Source organism: Prionailurus viverrinus, chromosome C1 (genome assembly GCF_022837055.1).
Source record: "Prionailurus viverrinus isolate Anna chromosome C1, UM_Priviv_1.0, whole genome shotgun sequence".
Lineage (NCBI taxonomy): Eukaryota > Metazoa > Chordata > Mammalia > Carnivora > Felidae > Prionailurus > Prionailurus viverrinus.
Window position 1 is genome coordinate 74,026,372 of NC_062568.1, and position 18,146 is coordinate 74,044,517.

The 18,146-nt window shown below is 39.1% G+C and overlaps 1 protein-coding gene across 6 annotated transcripts in view; it reads right to left on the bottom strand.

Moving 5' to 3' along the window:
* Positions 1–18,146, bottom strand: part of FMNL2 (formin like 2) — a 311,789-nt gene that overhangs the window by 71,947 nt on the left and 221,696 nt on the right. For all 6 annotated transcript variants that reach the window (XM_047870896.1, XM_047870891.1, XM_047870893.1 and 3 more), the window contains exons 5-6: positions 18,023–18,106; positions 14,859–15,011 (exon numbers count right to left, since the gene is read on the bottom strand). In XM_047870896.1, coding sequence (XP_047726852.1) covers positions 14,859–15,011; positions 18,023–18,106 — 237 coding nt within the window. The remainder of the gene's footprint in view (positions 1–14,858; positions 15,012–18,022; positions 18,107–18,146) is intronic.

Genomic DNA, 18,146 nt, shown 5'->3' on the forward strand with positions numbered 1-18,146 from the left:
CCAAACCAAATCTTTTGTTTGAGCTCCAAAGCTGGTTTTATTAAGCATCTCCTGTTTATGCTAAACTCTACTAAGTGTTAAGGAAAAATGAAAGACAATGAAAGATGCTGCTTTTGCCTTTGAGAGCTCATCACTTAGTTTAGGATGCAACAGATGAGTATATTGTCAGCCCCTGTATGAAGTGTGCTGGGTCCACACTCCACCCCCAGCCCACCATTCTGTCACATGCACATCACAATGCACAAAACAGATTCAGCAGTACACACACCTGTGCAGCCCAAATTGGTAGAGTGATGACAGTCCCATCATAAAGGAGAACATTTTTTTCTGCGAAGTATCATACTTAAAATCCCCACAGAGTCAACCTTTTCTCAATCAAGCCCAATTTGACTGAGTTAATACAGACCTATTCCTGGTAACAGTCTTTAGGCAAATCAGAGATTTTTTTCAACAGGGCTCTAATTCAAGAAGTAAATCTAAAAGGAATGGACAAATTGTAGGGAAAGCCTCATAAAGGTGACATGACAGTGAACCCAACTGAACAAGAACTATTAACAGTGCAGATGCAAAACATACCCACCTTGTGATCCTTGGATTCATTATTTTTGTTCATATTTTAAGGCTGCGTATTACTTTCCATATAAAGAAGGGGGGAGGGGGAAAAACTGGGCTTTGAAAAAAATCTTGTTCCCTGGTGCCAAATGTCCACCTGGATGCCAATAAGGCTGAATGCAATGATTAACAGTTTCCACAGAAAAAGGATGAAGGGAACTGATTAGTGCCATGCAAAACTCCACCAAATGTATGAGTTACACCGATTCCCTTAGGCTGAGTTGGAAAATCCCAGCAATAATCAGTTACCAATTAAAAACTCAGGCAGCTTGAAACTAGTCACCACAACCAAACATTGTATGCACAGGTGCTGGTGCATAATCACGTTGACACACGTCAATAAGATTCCATATACCACAGTTGAAAGAACAGCAGATAAGGGAGCCTGCATCCGGTTCATGCCGCGGGCCTTCGGGCTAAGCCATGTTCACCTTACACAAGCACTGATCACATCTTAGTTTAGCTCTTTGAAAAAACTTTCCACAAAGACCTGAGCTTTACAAGGATTAAATGGGTGAGTCAGCAGGAGATGTAGGTGCTTCTGTGGTAATCTAATAGACTTGGTACATGTACCATTATAGAATTCTACACAGTGAAACCAATTACTACAATATTTCCTTCCTCAAGTTATCACGAAACTTCATATAAAACAGACTCAACAGAGCCAACTGAAGACTATCCCTCTGGTTCACTGTGGTTATATTTAAAAGGCCCCAGTGAGAGGCACCACTAGTTTTCTCCTGGTTTCCTCCTATGAGCCTTACTCCTGTCTCTAATGATCCCAAATTCTGTCAAGAACGAATGGTATAAGTTCCCTTAACAGAGGCTTAAAATCGGCATCTTCCCTAGTTCTCAAATCTCACAGTAAATACATCAGAGCTTAATCTAGGACAAGGAGGAAGAGGCTTGGAAGGAAGTTCATTTCCATTCTTCCCCCCTGCTGGCTGCCAGGCTGATGGTTTTCCCTGTGATTATGGAGCTCCTGGTTTTCAAGGCTACTGTGGAACTGGGGAGGGGGCCTGGGGGCTTGGTCAGGGTAAGTGAAATGCTGCAAAGCCAGCTGTTCCTACCAAGATTGAGTCATTTTTCCTAAATACATGCTCCCCAGATTGCTGCAGGACTAGCTAATTCCTGGAATTCTGGGGGAAAAAAAAATGGTTTCTGGCATATTTAGGCAGTTTCCTCATTGTTTTTATGGATGACTGCATTGAAAGAGTCCTGACTCCCTCATTTTCACTGACATCCATATCAGACATTTAGAGATCATTTTCTGCCAAATGAAGTCATTCTGACTATGTGTCACTATTCCTTCAAGTTAATGGGAGCAGGTCTAATGAGGTCCTAAAACAATCAGGTCTCTCTGGTGACTCTGGACAGCTTCCCGGAGACGTAAGGGTTGGAGAGAACTCCTTCAGATTCCAGAGGATAAAACAAGGGAATAAACTATTTAATGGAGGGACTGTGAACCAATGTCTGCACCACTGGAGTGCAGTACCTAAATGTAGGCTGTCCTGAGAACCTTTCTTCCCCACTTCAGGCAAGCAGTGCTCTGGGGCTCTGGATGCCTGGATACAAAAGATGATTTCCCAGAGGCAGAAAACAGCTCCCCGTCCAATTTTTGGAGTTCCTACCATTTATAGAACAAAGAAAATGGAAGATGAATATTTAGACATTTTTTTTTCGAGGTCTCAAGAATTTTAAGGAAATCCTGTCTTCTGAGAAGTCATTTTGACCAAAACCTTGTAGCAAACTAACACCACCAAATTTCTCAGACCCTTTTCATCAGCTTTGAGAACTGTCTGCTATTCTGTCAAGCACTGAACTCAAACCTAAATGTTACCCTAGCATTTGAAGAAGACACACTGTCTTGGAAAAACTGCCAATTGGAATTCACTAAATTCTGTGAATAAGGACAGAAACAGATTACAAAACCGACTTAAGACCAAAACCCAAGAGAACTGACTCTAACCATTTATATTAATTATATGCACCAGTAGTTATATATATGTATACAAAATAAGAAGGTACAAGTCAAAGCCAGTATGAGTAATAAGCATTAAAAAACCAAGCAATTTCTAGATATGTTTTAAGAAACCTATACAAAACATTTCCTGTTTAATACTACGGTGACAACTGCCATCTGAACCACCTACTTCATGCGCAGCAGTGAATGTGCTGAGAGGCAGGTGGTGAGCATGTCAACCTGCAGAGCAGTGACAGCAGGTCCCATGGGGAAAGAGGGTATTTGGTTCATTCTATTTATTTTTAAGAAACAGATTTTTTTTTTTAAGTTTGTATTTGAGAGACAGTGTGCATGCACAAGTAGGGTAGGGGCAAAAAGACAGAATCCCAAGCAGGCTCCACATGGTCAACACAGAGCCCCGTGTGAGGCTCAAATTTGTGAACCACGAGATCATGACCTGAGCCAAAACCAAGAGTTGGACACTTAACCTACTGAACCACCCAGGCACGCCTCTGTGGGGCACGTGACTCTTGATCTCAAGGTCTTAAGGTCAAGCCCCACCAACTGAGCCATGCAGGTACCCCAAGAAAGTATTTACTTCAAAAGCTCTTCAGAATGACTGATGAGTGAGCTCCAATCCATTGACTGATACTGTTAAGAAATGACCAGGCAAGTAAAACCTGAATTTTTGACTCCAAAAAAAGAATGACAAGGCCAGCAAAGAAAACCTAGCAAAGTAAGGATCTTGGAATCTGCGTGGCTACAAGTTAGACACACAGGAATTTTTCTTGCCAGACACATGTTAGTAGCCTGAATTACATGTTAATGCTTCTTAGACTTCTGGTTGGAGTCATGTTTTGCCATCCTTAAATGACAACTCATTGTAAGAGTTTAAAAAGGAAGCTATATTAAGTGTGAACTAGTGTCTCATGTTTAAGAATCTAACAAACAAGTTGGACTACATCAAACTAAAAACTTCTGCACAGAAAGGAAACAGAGTTAAAAGGTAACCTACAAAATGGAAGAAAATAGTTACAAACCATTAATGCCTAAAACATACAAAGAACTCCACTACTCAATAGCAAAAAACAAAAACAAAAAAACCCAAAAAACCAATAACCCGATTAAAGAATGGGCAAAGGACTTGAATAGACATTTCTCCAAAGAAGACATACACATGACTGACAGTATCTAAAAAGATCCTCAACATCACCAGTCATCAGGAAAATACAAATCAAAACTACAATGAGATCTCAGCTAACCTCTGTCAGGATAGCTACTATCAAAAAACAAACAAACAAAAAAAAACAAGAGATAACATGTGCTGGCAGTGATGTGGAGAAATTAAAGTCCTTATTCACTGTTTGTGGGAATATAAATTATACAGACACCAAGAAGAACAGTATGGAGTTCTCAAAAAGTTAAAAATAGAACTACCATAAGATCCAGCAACCTCACTTCTGGGTATTTATCCAAGAGAATGGAAATCAAAATCTGCAAGAGATATCTGCACACCTGTATTCATTGCAGCATTATTTATAATAGCCAAGATGTAAAAACAATCTAAATGTCCATCAACAGATGAATACATGAAGAAAAGAAATAGGAATTATGTGACATGATAGAGGTGTTAGCAAATGCTACTGTGGCAACCATATTGCAATATACAAATTTTTTAAATAGTGTTGTACATTTGAAACTTACACATTTTAAAATTTTATCTCAATAAAAAATTATTTCTCTCTTTCTCTCTCTCACACACACACACACACAATATTAAGCCGTGACACAGAAAGGATGAGGAACTGTTCCAAGTTCAAGGACACTACACAGACACAACTACGAAGCACAATAAATGATCCTTACATTGGATCCTGGACAGGGTTTGGGGGAAAAAAAAAGTTATGAAAGACAGTAGGGTAATAGATGAAACTAACAGATTGGACTAAGAAACAGTGTCCATATTAAAACATTCTTATTTTGAGAATTGTACCATGGTTATGTAAGAGAATCCTTGTCTTAGGAAATCTACACTAAAATATTTAGGTGTAAAAGGGCACAATTCTGTAACATGCTTTCAAATGGTTAAAGATGTGTATGTTTACAAAACAAGTGTGCAAGGAATAAATGGACAAATGTTAATTCTTGAATCCGTATAAAGAGCATAAGACAGATCACTGTACTATTATTACATTTTTTAAACTATATCAAAATAAAAAGTAAAAAAGAAATGTAAGATGTAAGCACATACAATGGAATATTATTTAGTCTTTAAAAAAAAAAAAAAAGGGAAATCCTGCAATGGGCAACAATATGGATGAACCTTAAGGATATCCTGCTAAGTGAAATAAGCCAGTCCCATTAGGAAAGAGACGCTGTATGAGCCTATTTAAATGAGGTATCTAAGACAGTCATGCTCTTAGAAGCAGAGAACAGAATGGTGGCTGCCCGGGGTTGGGTGGAGGGGTGTACTGGGAATTGTTAATCAATGACAATGAAGTTTCAGTTACACAAGATAAATAAGTTCTAGAGAGCTACTATACATTGTGCCCATAGTTAACAATACTGCATTGTACACTTAAAAATGTTAAGGGGATAAGGTCTCATGTTAAGTGTTCTTAACAAAATAAAAAAAAAAATAATAAAAGTGGTATGTTAAAAAAAAAGAGGTGATAAGCTTAAGAATGAAGGACACACAGCATGTCTGATAATTCTGGAAGTACAGGGGAAAGAACACTACTTCTGAACAAAAGCTGGATGTGATCAATGCTAGATATGTTCAGAGATCTATCTGCAAAGCACCAAGTACTCAGTCAAGACAAGCTGCTGCTCACCTAGTGATACCTTGAAGTAAGTCGGATCAGAATTTACTGTTTTAACATATACTTACTTCTAGACATGGAGACATATTCTTGTATGTGGGTTGGTGTACATGTCTGTCTCTCCCTGTGACCTTGTATTATCCACAGACAATATATTACTGTGGAACCTTGAATGAGTGTTTCCTGAACTGACCTAAACCAGACTTTCCCAGAGTCTGGCAAAAAAATGTTTTTCGAAAGTCTGTAGACCTTTCTTGCCAACATGTGTGAAGTCTGTAATATCGAAGTCCTAATGGCAACAGGAAAAAGAAAGGGTATATTCTCTCACAAAAAGTATTTTCACACAGTCTAACTATTCAGATACCAAACTAATATCTACCTATAAATAAAGAACAGTAATTAGAACTTCCTTGGAAGCTAAGGTAAGGTTTCAACCCAATAGGGCTGCAATGCCAACTGGGTATGTCACACGATTTGACCTAATTTTACTAGTCTTTTATGGTTCCAAGGTCTGGGCTTAATATAACTTTACCAAGATTTGGGGTTTTAGGTTTCCTTACTTACTCTTCAGACATGACATCACTTGGGCATATTTCTTCTATCAATTAACCTCATAAAATATATGATGCTGAAAAAAGTGAAACAAGCACTTTCTGACGGTCTCCACAGCCAAAAGAAACAGAGTGCAAACAGTTGAATCCAGATAGTTCAGAGTGGAGGTGAAGAGAGAAGAGGAAACAGAGGGGAGGGCAGAGGGAGTCAGAAATACCCAAATCTCCTAATGGACCTTTTTAATTACTTTTTGAAATTTTCTGTTTGCCTAGACTTCCTACAGGACCAGCTGACAAGACAGAACCTATGAATCAAAAGATCTCCATACATGCTTTCCGAACAGAGTAAGTGGGCAAACAGCCTGCCAACCCATTATATGAATGGAGAGCCTTATTTGTCTGAATCTTCTAAGCTTTCATTACATTCCCTCTGACAAAGGTATTTGCCATTGAGTTACTAATTAATTCATATATATCCCTACGTGAAAAGTGTTCAAGGAACACTTTTCAAGGAGATAGAAAAGTGTTCTATCTCCTGTGACCTTTAAATAGAAATATTTCTATGTTTGTTCCAAATCACCCCTGCTTTTCATAAACCTTCAATAGATCATTGCCAATGAGCTAAAATTATAATTCCATACCCTGGCCTTCAAAATATTACATAAACTGCTTCTAAACTGCTTCCAGCCAGACTCATCTATTCATTGTTTCCTAAACAAACCATGTGGTCTTACCACTGAACCACTGCCCATACCACTCTCCCTCCTTCTCCCCTTTCAGAGTCCCTCCTCCAAGTCTTACTCACTGCTCTTTCACATCCAGACCACATCATGAATCTTTCCTAGGTTTTACTGTTCACTCTGGCCTCCATACACTGGTGTTGGTTATACTTATATGACACTTAACATAGGTCAGTGTGCAGGAGCACACACATACACATGTTTCTCAATCAAATCATAAAGACATCTGACACAGAAGTCAGAAGACTGATTATAAACCCTGGCTCTGTCACTTACTAGGTATGGATAACTTCTCTGAGTCCCAGCTTCCTCATCTGTAAAATCAGGCTAATAGTCCTTGAATACCCACCCCCCAAAATTCATGAAGATTTAATGATGTAAGCATGAAAATGTCCTTTAGTAACCATGAATCTTATACAAATAGTTTATGTATCTTTCTGTATCCTCAGCACTTTGGCAAAGCACCATTCACCTGTTAAGTATGTGGTTAAGTCTTGCTGATGAAGGTCCTGGACCACAGCTGTAGGAAGTTCCTGCGTCATCTTCAAATTTTCCCCTCAACCCTATATGGTTAACATGGACTGTCCGCTCACTATGGAGCCAAGTTCTTTACTATCATAACATGTGAGGGAGGTCCCAGACCCTATCATATGTAACAGAGTACCTGTGAGACAGATCCCCAACAATGCATTGGTCAGATGACTTCCAGATCATAACCTCTTTCAATTGGTCTTCCATTGGAGAAAAGACCCAATGAAGAGGTGGAACAAGTGAGATAAATGTTTCTCATAGTGGAAAACACTTGACAAATCTGCTTGTATGGTGCACCACAAGCTATAGAGCTATCATCAATTTCACTAGCAGGGCCATTAATATCAGCTCCTAGCTGAAAAGCTGAAATGTACATTCTTAATCCAAGTACGTTTTTCTTTATTTACAACTTCAAATAAACAAAGCAATACAAAAACCTGAAACACAGTAACCCAACACCTTCAGTTGTTTCTCTTACAAATTGTGCTGAAAAGTAAAATTGGAAGTCTGTAGTTGCAGATTATTTTTATAAAGTCTGAAAATTTAGAAAGTATTTTATAGATAGTTATATAAATACTGCATTCTCGAACCTTAGATCTTCAGAACAAAAGTCTATCAGGTCAAGGAGTATCTTGAACATTTCTCTTCCCTCAGAAATAACATTCGAGTATTGCCTTTAATGAACATCTCATTTTTTTTCTCCTCCTCCTTTACTCTTTCTTTTTTGCCTTTTTTATCTTACCTTTTTACTTTTATTCTTTACTTTCCTCTCTTTCTCTCCTTCTAAATTCAGTGTTAATGAAAATTTCAAACAGTATCCACTATCTGATGAACAGAGAGAACTCAGGCTTTGAGAACATTTTTTTTAACCTATTTTTATTTGTAATTTTCCCCCCTTTAAGTTGGACTCTATGGAAATAGATTAGATTTTCCAGTATCTTTCCATATGGAAAGTTCTAATACATGCAGTCAAGGAGAACTACTTCTAGAACAAAATACAGATTACAACTCTCAATAATGAAGACTATAAAATACTATAAAAAAATCTGAGTTGATTTTGTGTAACTTGAGGGCAGAAGAGGAAAGAGAAAAGAGAATAACGATCATTTTAGAAATTACATCCCTAATTTATATAAACTAGAAAATGAACAGAACACTGTTCTTCTTGTTCTGAATCAAGGTAAAAACTGCTTTAGCTTCTAATTATACAATTAAGAGATCTTTTTTATAAAATCTAATACCATAATGGTTTAAGAGGTTACATGATTTTCTTCCCCCAACAATTAAAATTGAAGGTAAAGCTCTACTATTGAAATAAAAGAACTTGTAAGAGCTTCAAAGCTTCTTCCAGAATACCTCCTACTTTTCACGCAAACTGGTACAGAGTTGGTGTTCCCATATATTTAAATAACATCAGGAATACTGCTGTGGACACAAGTATTTACTGCAACAAAGCCGAATCAACTACATGGGCCATTGGTCCATGCGTGGAAATAGGTCTGCAGGAACTAGGTAACTCCTTGGACAATAAGGTCTTAGCTCAGTGCCTCATCAACAAAAAGTGTTAAAATAACCACATATGAGATCTCTTCCAGATTCCAACTTTGCTGTTTCTACTAATGATTCTATTTCTCTTCTAATCAATCATACACAAAATTTTCTCTTTACCACTTTGACCACCAAGTCAATTCTGGAACATCTTCATACTTGGCCTTTGCTCTATGTTCTAAGTTCTCAGGTACCTCCTTTAGAGGTCCAAGCATCAGCCATCTGTTCCTCCAATCAACACCCAGTACATTCACTAGACCCTACGCGCTCAAAAAGTTCAACTACCTCATGTGTTTTCCCATTCTGCTGCCTACCAGATAAAACCCAAACTCCAAAATTCAAGGTTCTTTGTTAGGTGGCATCTGATTCATAGGTATATACTACATGTATTTTACATCAGTTCTAAAACATCGTACAAACAAAAATCTGAAAAAAGCTCACTCATAATCTCGCCTTTGGTGAAAAACAGTCACTATTTTCATTTGATAAACTCTTTTTCAATGCCTTCCCATCTGCACGTAGGCGAAAATGAAATCATATAAATGCAGAACTTTTTGTCTGACTCTTGTCCTTTGTTTAGAAATTACTTTTTCATGTTTCTATGTAACTTGTTTGTAATAGCTAAGCTAAACTGATCATTTATGTTGACAGCATACTGATGAGGGTCTCCAGTAGCTCCTCTGGAATCTTTGCATGAAGTAGAAAAAGGCACATTTTCTGAGAAGGATCAGCAAAAGCCCTTCCTGCAGGGTACAACTGACATAAAGACAGGTGGACACCCTGATATAACAGAGACTATTTACTGAGGGAGAAAAAAATCATCCTGTGAATAAATAGGCAGGATATCATGGTTTAAAAGTTGGAGTCATGGGGCGTCTGGGTGGCTCAGTCGGTTAAGCGTCCGACTTCAGCCAGGTCACGATCTCGCGGTCCGTGAGTTCGAGCCCCGCGTCAGGCTCTGGGCTGATGGCTCAGAGCCTGGAGCCTGCTTCCGATTCTGTGTCTCCCTCACTCTCTGCCCCTCCCCCGTTCATGCTCTGTCTCTCTCTGTCTCAAAAATAAATAAATGTTAAAAAAAAAAAAAATTAAAAAAAAAAGTTGGAGTCAGGACAGCTCACTTCACATCCCGCCTCCTATACTCACTGTTTGATCTCAGGAAAGTTGCTTAACCACTAGAGACCTCAGCTTCTTTGCAGGGATAAGAGTCATCACTATCCCATAAAGCCATGGTGAACAGTAAATCACTGAAGGACCTTAGAACAGTGCCTGGCACACGGTAGACACTCAGTATGTTTTTCCCCCCAATAAAAATCCTATCAATGTCATCCATTACCTTTGTGCCTATTGTTAAATATTTTTAAAAATTACTGACATGGAGGGGCGCCTGGGTGGCGCAGTCGGTTAAGCGTCTGACTTCAGCCAGGTCACGATCTCGCGGTCCGTGAGTTCGAGCCCCACGTCAGGCTCTGGGCTGATGGCTCAGAGCCTGGAGCCTGTTTCCGATTCTGTGTCTCCCTCTCTCTCTGCCCCTCCCCCGTTCATGCTCTGTCTCTCTCTGTCCCAAAAATAAATAAACGTTGAAAAAAAAATTTTTTTTTTAAATTACTGACATGGAAAACACTGCCAGGAATGGGGTAACTGTGCTAAAGTGTTTATCAACAACGATCTAAATTTGAACTCTTCGGCTCTTCATGTAAATCCACTAAGGATAATAGATGGTAAATACTCAGTTGATGACTACTCAGGAAATGTCATTCCTTTTGATAATAATCTCAGGAAAAAATGTGAAATTTGTTCTGGGGGATCTTAGGAAGAAATATTTATGGAAGTTAACATCTTAGAGGAAATGTGGATCTTGGTTCCCTTACCACAATGGGAAGGGTCAGTCGGGGTTACCTACAAGGCAGTTGCTAACAAACCCTTTCCAGCTTCGTTTGTCTATGACCCAATGTCTCCATTAAATAGCCCTCTACCTCCATCACAAAGGACAGGTTCTTCCCTCTTTCCCAAACATGCCAGATCCCAGATATACACTTTTGCTCATCTCATGCCTCTTCACTTTACTTCTACCTGAAGCACTCTCCTCACCCTGAAGATCAACTCTGGCCATCACCGAAAGTCCCAGTTAAAATCTGGCCCCTTCTTCCAAGCTCTTAGAATTCTACCCATTTCTTTTAAAACTCAAAACAGAGGGGCCCCTGGGTGGCTAAGTCAGTTAAGTGTCTAACTTTGGCTCAAGTCATGATCTCACAGTTTGTGAGTTTGAGCCCCACATCAGGCTCTGGGCTGACAGCTCAGAGCCTGGAGCCTGCTTCGGATTCTGTTTCTCCCTCTTTCTCTCTTCCCTTTCCCTGCTCATGCTGTCTGTCTCTCTCAAAAATAAACAAACATGGGGGCGCCTGGGTGGCGCAGTCGGTTAAGCGTCCGACTTCAGCCAGGTCACGATCTCGCGGTCCGTGGGTTCGAGCCCCGCGTCAGGCTCTGGGCTGATGGCTCGGAGCCTGGAGCCTGTTTCCGATTCTGTGTCTCCCTCTCTCTCTGCCCCTCCCCCATTCATGCTCCATCTCTCTCTGTCCCAAAAATAAATAAACGTTGAAAAAAACAATTAAAAAAAAAATAAACATTAAAAAAGTAATCCAAACAGCTATTGACTATGTCACTGCTTATTTAGTCTAATGACACTAAGTAACTGTTCTTAAAAATTAAAAATGACTTTCTCTTATATCTGAATTAATACAACCTTTGTCTTCAAAAATCAAACATGTACTCACATGTGCATATATAGCATCATTTAATTTAGCCAGACCTATGGCCACATTAACAGAAATCTTAACTGAAGGAAAACTAGGCCCTAGGCTTACAATCCCAGGTTTCCACCACATCAATATCAATGTTTTACCACTGGCCAAGTTGACAAATTGATAAGATAAAACCTAACAGTTAATATAACTCAAGGTGAATGTCATATCCTAAAATTTTTAATCTTCCATTTTAAATAGTTAAAAACTGAATACAAAGAGGAGAGTGTCCATCAACATTAAAATTTTGTGTAAAAACAGTGTTTTTCCTTTTTTCTTTCATCAAGCCCCATTTATAAAATGATGTCAATTTCGTGAAATCCCCTTTCTTCTTCCAAGTTGAACCCCTTTTGCCAAGTGATATAGGGTCAGATTTCTATTCAATCAACGTTCTTATCTGGAGATTAAGATGAGGGAACTAAAATCTGCATTTGGATACAGAAGACACTCTTATCAAACAAAGCTACCAGAATAAGCTACAGTACATGAACTCATATCCTTCTACTCTTTTCAAAAAACCTGTAACATTAACACAATATACGTTAAAGGGTCAGATTCTTAAATTGAGGAATCATAATATGCTAACAGAGTGCACCAAAGTTTAATAAGCAGTGGACTTTGTTCCAGCACAGGGTGATGGTAGTAAGCCATGAGGTTATCATATTATAACCTGGGGATAGGTCGAAATACCCTGCCACCATGTGCTATGAGCTCTCATGAGTGTCGTGTCCACCCGTGACTTACGAGATTTTCCGGTTTGAAGCCTCATCATCAGTGTGTAAACTGAAGCTGCTCCAGAGGCAACAGGGAGAGGAGCAGCTCTGGTGGCATTTGAACTGAAGATACTCAGGCAGAGAAACCAATCTGGTGGTGGTGTAAGACATGAATGGAACCGGAGGGAGAGGAGACAGGAGGATGAGAGAGGACAAAGCAGAGGACGAGAAGACAATCAGAAATGAGATGGAAGAATGAAAAAGAAGGGCAACGAAAAGAAAGCCAAAAAGTGAAGGAAGTGTGGGGAGCAGAGAAAGAAAGGGGAGAGAAGAAGGAGGAGGAAAAGAAAAAAAATGTAAACAATCTTTGGGTATATGAAAAGCAACATGTACCATATGCCTGTACTTCTGATTGCTGTTTTGTTTTGTTTTTTAAGTCACAGATGCTATCAAATGACCAAATACAGAATTAGAATCCAGGCACAAATCCATGAACCACAAGAGCTGGAGTATCATTGATATACATTGTTCAAAAACAAAAGTCTAAAATAAAAATAAACGTTAAAAAAAAAAAGTCTACGCTTCAGGTCAATAAGCAGCATAAAAGTTACTGCCACCTTGATTTTCTGGAGTTACTAGAACCCACGAAGGAAGAGTCAAAGGAAATTCAAATGTTCCATTCCTCAGTTTAAAACTGTTCAAACACAAGACAGAAGAATGTGATATTGGTTTCTTAATTGGTCATCTTCTAGCGCATCTGCCAACCATCCATGTCATATACTTGCTGACTTTCCCAGAACAGCATTTCCATCATGTCTATCTATACTTTTGGTCCACTTTTTTCCAATTTAAAATGAATTCTAACAGGATCTACCTTGAGCCAACTGTCAAACAATGCCTTCCAGGGTCCAGGACTACCATTCTCCTTATACCTAAAATACTCCCGTATTTTCCTGATTCTTCCACTCTTCTAGAAACAATGTGTTCTCAATGAACAGTCTTTAATAATTCAAAATTAGGCATAATGAATTATTAATCAGAAAAATGAATCCTGTGAAGGTGGTACCTAGCCAATATATGATACATTCCAAGTAGGAAATGATAAAAAAGTGAATTAAAATGTACTTTTGTCAATTAAATTCCTTACACATAATTATATCTACACTAATGGTAAGAATTTCCATTCCTGTACCAAGGTCATTAGGGAATTCCTCAGGCATGACTGGCCTTTCTTCAACTTCCAAATCAGCCTTGTCCACATGTAAAGTTGACGTAGACTAGCAAGTTATATAGCTCTTGGCCTATTGCAAATACCACGAGACGAACTGAAACACTGCTCTTCATTATTATTGAACCATTCAAAACCCATTATTATTTTTGGCATCTTCAAACGTGGAAAATCTGAATGGTTGATTGGAAGCATCTCATTCAAACGTCAAATCCTTCAGCAAAACTGAACTTTATTACTGAGATATTAACTTTCTATGACCAAAACCTAAGTCAAAGGGACAAAAGGTAAATAAAAGGCTACCAGTTACGAAAAGTCTGAAAGCCACATTTTCACTGATTTACAACTTGACACATGGGACCTCACCACCAATGACCCAATATCCATGGGGATCTTAAACATGGACAGGAACAACATCCGCTTGCCAGATCAAGTCTGAAATAAGTGACATAAATTTTTCAAGCTGCAAAGAATAAGCAACATTTGGGAATGAGGCATTTATTAATAAAAAATTTTATTAAACTTCTGCAAAACAGCAACCTTTAAGAACTTGCTCTAGATGGCATCTCCATCTTGACAGACAGGGTTCTGATTTATCCATCCGTGTACCTTAACTCTAACTACAGTGCCTGGCAAATTATAGAAGCTCAAAAATATTTTTCAGTGAATGAATGTGGAAATGAGTGAATAATCAATCGCAGTGACATTCCAGCCGTTAGCAGTAGAGATGATCAGCACCCATCCTTCCTTACATGGTGGTATTTCAACCATGAAAGACTAGAGAACAAATTCTTAGGAGGAAACAGAAGGTTGACAACTGAGCACACCTAACCAAAGAAGCACTGCTTAAAGGCATTTCATTAATAAAAAGGATCACTACAGCATTGTGCACCTAGGACTAAGAACACGTCCCACAGAGCACACACCTGAGCTACCAATGGAAGAAGGGAGGGGAGAAGAGTATGAAGAGCCAACAAGGAATTCTTGAGAACCCCAAATCTCAAGAGGTGCTGCCTCTACCCAGAACACACAGCCTAAATCACAAAGTCAGCATCTCCCTGGTTTTGAAAACTTAAGCTGCCGATGGAGTCTACTGCATTCCATCATTTGGCAGAACTTTCTGTGCTGAGTGCAGGTGTGGTGTTCCCAGAAATCTATTTAAAGCTACAGAATATTGTCCCACTGATGCTCCCATAAACTCCTGAAGAAACTTTCCTTTGCATCAATAGAAATCCAAGGGTTGCGTGAGAAGTTACAGCAATCTGTAGCCCAGGATCATCACCAGAAGCCAGGAACTCTGCTGTCCCCGCATATCCTATCACAATGCCTCCCTCCTGATTAAAGGAACTCACCGCAGTGCAGAATGCCTTCCTGAGCGGGATACACTGTTGCCCACCGGGGAGGGCAGGTTGCTTCCTCTGTGTAGATCCTCGATGGACCTACTCCAGGGCTTTGATTTGTCCACCGAGCTCTCCACAGTGCTTTCCACGCTTTCAAAATCAAAACTAAAACAAAAGAGAAATGCCACTGAAGCCTTAAAAGTTCACAGTCACACAAATGCAGGGATGTGCATAACATGCTCCTTCCTAGTATACATTTGCACCTTACAATGGGTAGTCTTTGCAAACAAAGAAAACTGAAAAAGAAACATAAAAGAATTTTCACGGACTCAGTGTTCACTTGCAGAATACAAAATGACAAATACTGGGCAAGGCAAAAAAAATAGTTGAACAACAGCGCAGAAATAAATAGTAATGTGTTATCTGTATTTTACTACAAGGCTTACTAATTTACCAACTGCTAACACTGCTATGGGGGAAGGGGAAGGAAAGATCTTACAGCTGTCTTCATTTTGCTTTAACAAGTCAATATGTAGGCTTAGACTAATTTATTCCTACCCATCAATTTTCACTGAGCATTTTCTCCTAGTGTGTTGGCAAGTGTACTTTTCCAACCATATGTGATACATTACTTGCAAAGTTATGGATTTGCTTTGATTTTGGAATCTCTTCCCAATGTGGTGCTCTTTAAAGTAGGACTGTTGTTTCTTTCTGACATTTTTTGAGGTTATTACTCATGTTAACCATGTTAGAATAAATGGAGAGTTAAGTTGCTCATTTTTGCATAATTTTAGGAACAAAATTTTTAAACAGCCAGGCCTTTGTGTTGTATGCATTTTCTCCTCCCAAAGTTAGTAGCTCTCCTTTCTCAACAAAATACTTCATCAAGTGTTTCTACCCATAGTTCCACCCGGCAACACCTGATCAGAGAATAAACAGAAGGCAGCTATACTTAATATCACATGGAAGATTCGAGAGGCTATTGCAGAAGAGACAGTAACAATACATATCAGAAAAAACCAGTAGGACTTTTTGTCAAAAAGTTTGACTTTTTATAAAAGTACGATGGCCAAAATAAAGTTATTCTGTTAGAATTCCGTCAGAATTGTCATCTGCAAACTCGGATGAGCCACTGATGTATCATTAGTGAATGGATCTGGTCATTTTGTCATGCTTTTGGATGCAGGAAGCAGAGCTGAACAGAAAAGAGGTGGGATTGAGTAATGAAATCCTTAAGAACTAAAAATAGAAGTCTACAACTGATACTGGAGAAGGTAAGCTGAGGGGGGCACCCCAAGATCACCCGTGTTACTGTTACTCTCGCGAAGTCACTCTGCAACCCCCAAGTCACTGGTCAGCTGTTCCATAGCTTCCCACTCCTCTCAGCTCACCCTTCCCACCCCCCTTACAGAGCAGAATTAGGAAACACACACCTTAGTTAAGCATCCTATTTAGGGATGGAACATGAACCTGTTGGTTCACATTACCTGGGCTAGGAAACTGTCACAAGCCAAGGAACAGTAAGGAACTTTTCAGCCCATTAGTTTCAAGAAAGAACGTAAGTTATGTATTTATATAAAACTTATCTAAACAAGGCAAAAGCAAACCAAACCTAGCAAGCAGAGAATGTAAAGGCAACGCCAAAAAAATGAGATTAGGAAACCACAGCTCTGAGTTCTGATCTTTTGCTGGGTTTGATCTTATGCCACAACTAGGATCCCCTCGTGGTAGCACCTCCTTTTCCTGCTGGTCCTAAGTGAGGGTACATTTGGGAAAACTGGTTCACAGGCTCTATCGTGATATAGGTAAAGGGTTAGTCACAGCAAACATTTCATACATAGCGTGCCATCCTTTTCCACTGAAATTTCCACTGAAATTTCTTAGCTTTTCCTCGATTCCATAACCATTCCTTCAGATTTTAAACAATGCAGCAGGGTAGTATTATCGTGTTTGTCACAGAATATAAAGTGAAAAAGAGGTTAGCAGTTTCTGACATGATGGACATAGACAAGAAACCCCCTTTGGAAGAATAGGCTATAAAAAGTGGGGTTATACCTCAGAGGACAACTTCTTAAAAAGCTAAGAACTTGTCCATCGGTGTCTCTTACTCTACTTCACATCATACACCAGAATTATCAAACCTGAAACTGATTAAGCTAGTCTCAGTTAATACTGTCATTTCTGCATTGTTAGGTAGGAGTAATTACAGCTTTCTCCTCAAGCATTCTCAAGGAAGTGCTGAGGGTTCTAAGATAACAGCTGGTTCAGTCTTAGGACTTCTTTGGAATGATGCGATATAAAAAAACAAGTTACTGCTTTTAAAGGCAGCATGGAGAGAGGGGAAAACACTATCACCCAAGTCAAAATGTCTTCCAAACAAATTGTAAATACAATTATTAAGTATTACTTCCTCAATCTGTGTGTGTGAGTCTGTCGGTGGATACTGCAATCTTTTTGCTTTTTTTTGACTAAAGGAGGGAATGTGGAGAAGAAAATGTCTCATCCAAATGTACATTTCTCATTCCTGTTGTAAATCCTTCCAGAAGCCTCGCAAATGGGAAAATTTTATGAATTAACAAAAAACAAGGTTAAATACGTTGATTTTTTTTTCCTGCTCTGCCCCAATTTTCTCCTCCCTCACCTTAGGAAGGCGAGGTCAAAGCAACACAAATACCCATCAAGTAAAAAAGCAAAGCCTCTGTTTACTCCTCCCCTCAGTCCCAGTAGATTTGGTATCCCCATCTACAATTATTTTCTCCACATTTGCTAGCATGTACAAATGTATATATTTTTGTTTTGTTTTCTAATAAAAAGAAAGTCACTCTTCTGTGTCATGTGTTATTCACTCAACAGTGTATCACATACCTCTTTCAGTATCTGCTAGGGTATTCTGCCATATGGACGTAATGTAACTTGAGCACTGAAGAAAGTTACCTCTTTTAAAAATAAGGACTCCTCCAAGGGTGATATTGATTCCCCCGTTTTACTTCTGCCTTGAAAGCATTTCTAGTAACAATTACGTGATTTGCTTTTAGCTACTTGAGTAGAAACAAACCTCCTTAAACCTTACCACATCTGCTGCTGGGTTTCTCCCCGTCAATGCGGTAATTTTACCACTCTCTTGCATCTTCTGTGACCACATGAAATTCAAAAGCCAAAAGCCAAGTTTTACTTACGTGACCGCGTACTGCGCAAATGATAGATATTCCACTAGAACATCAAGACCCCTGTTTTCTTCATTCAGAAACTCTCTGACCCATCTGTTAAAAATAAAAACAATTATCACAGAGGTTCATCACA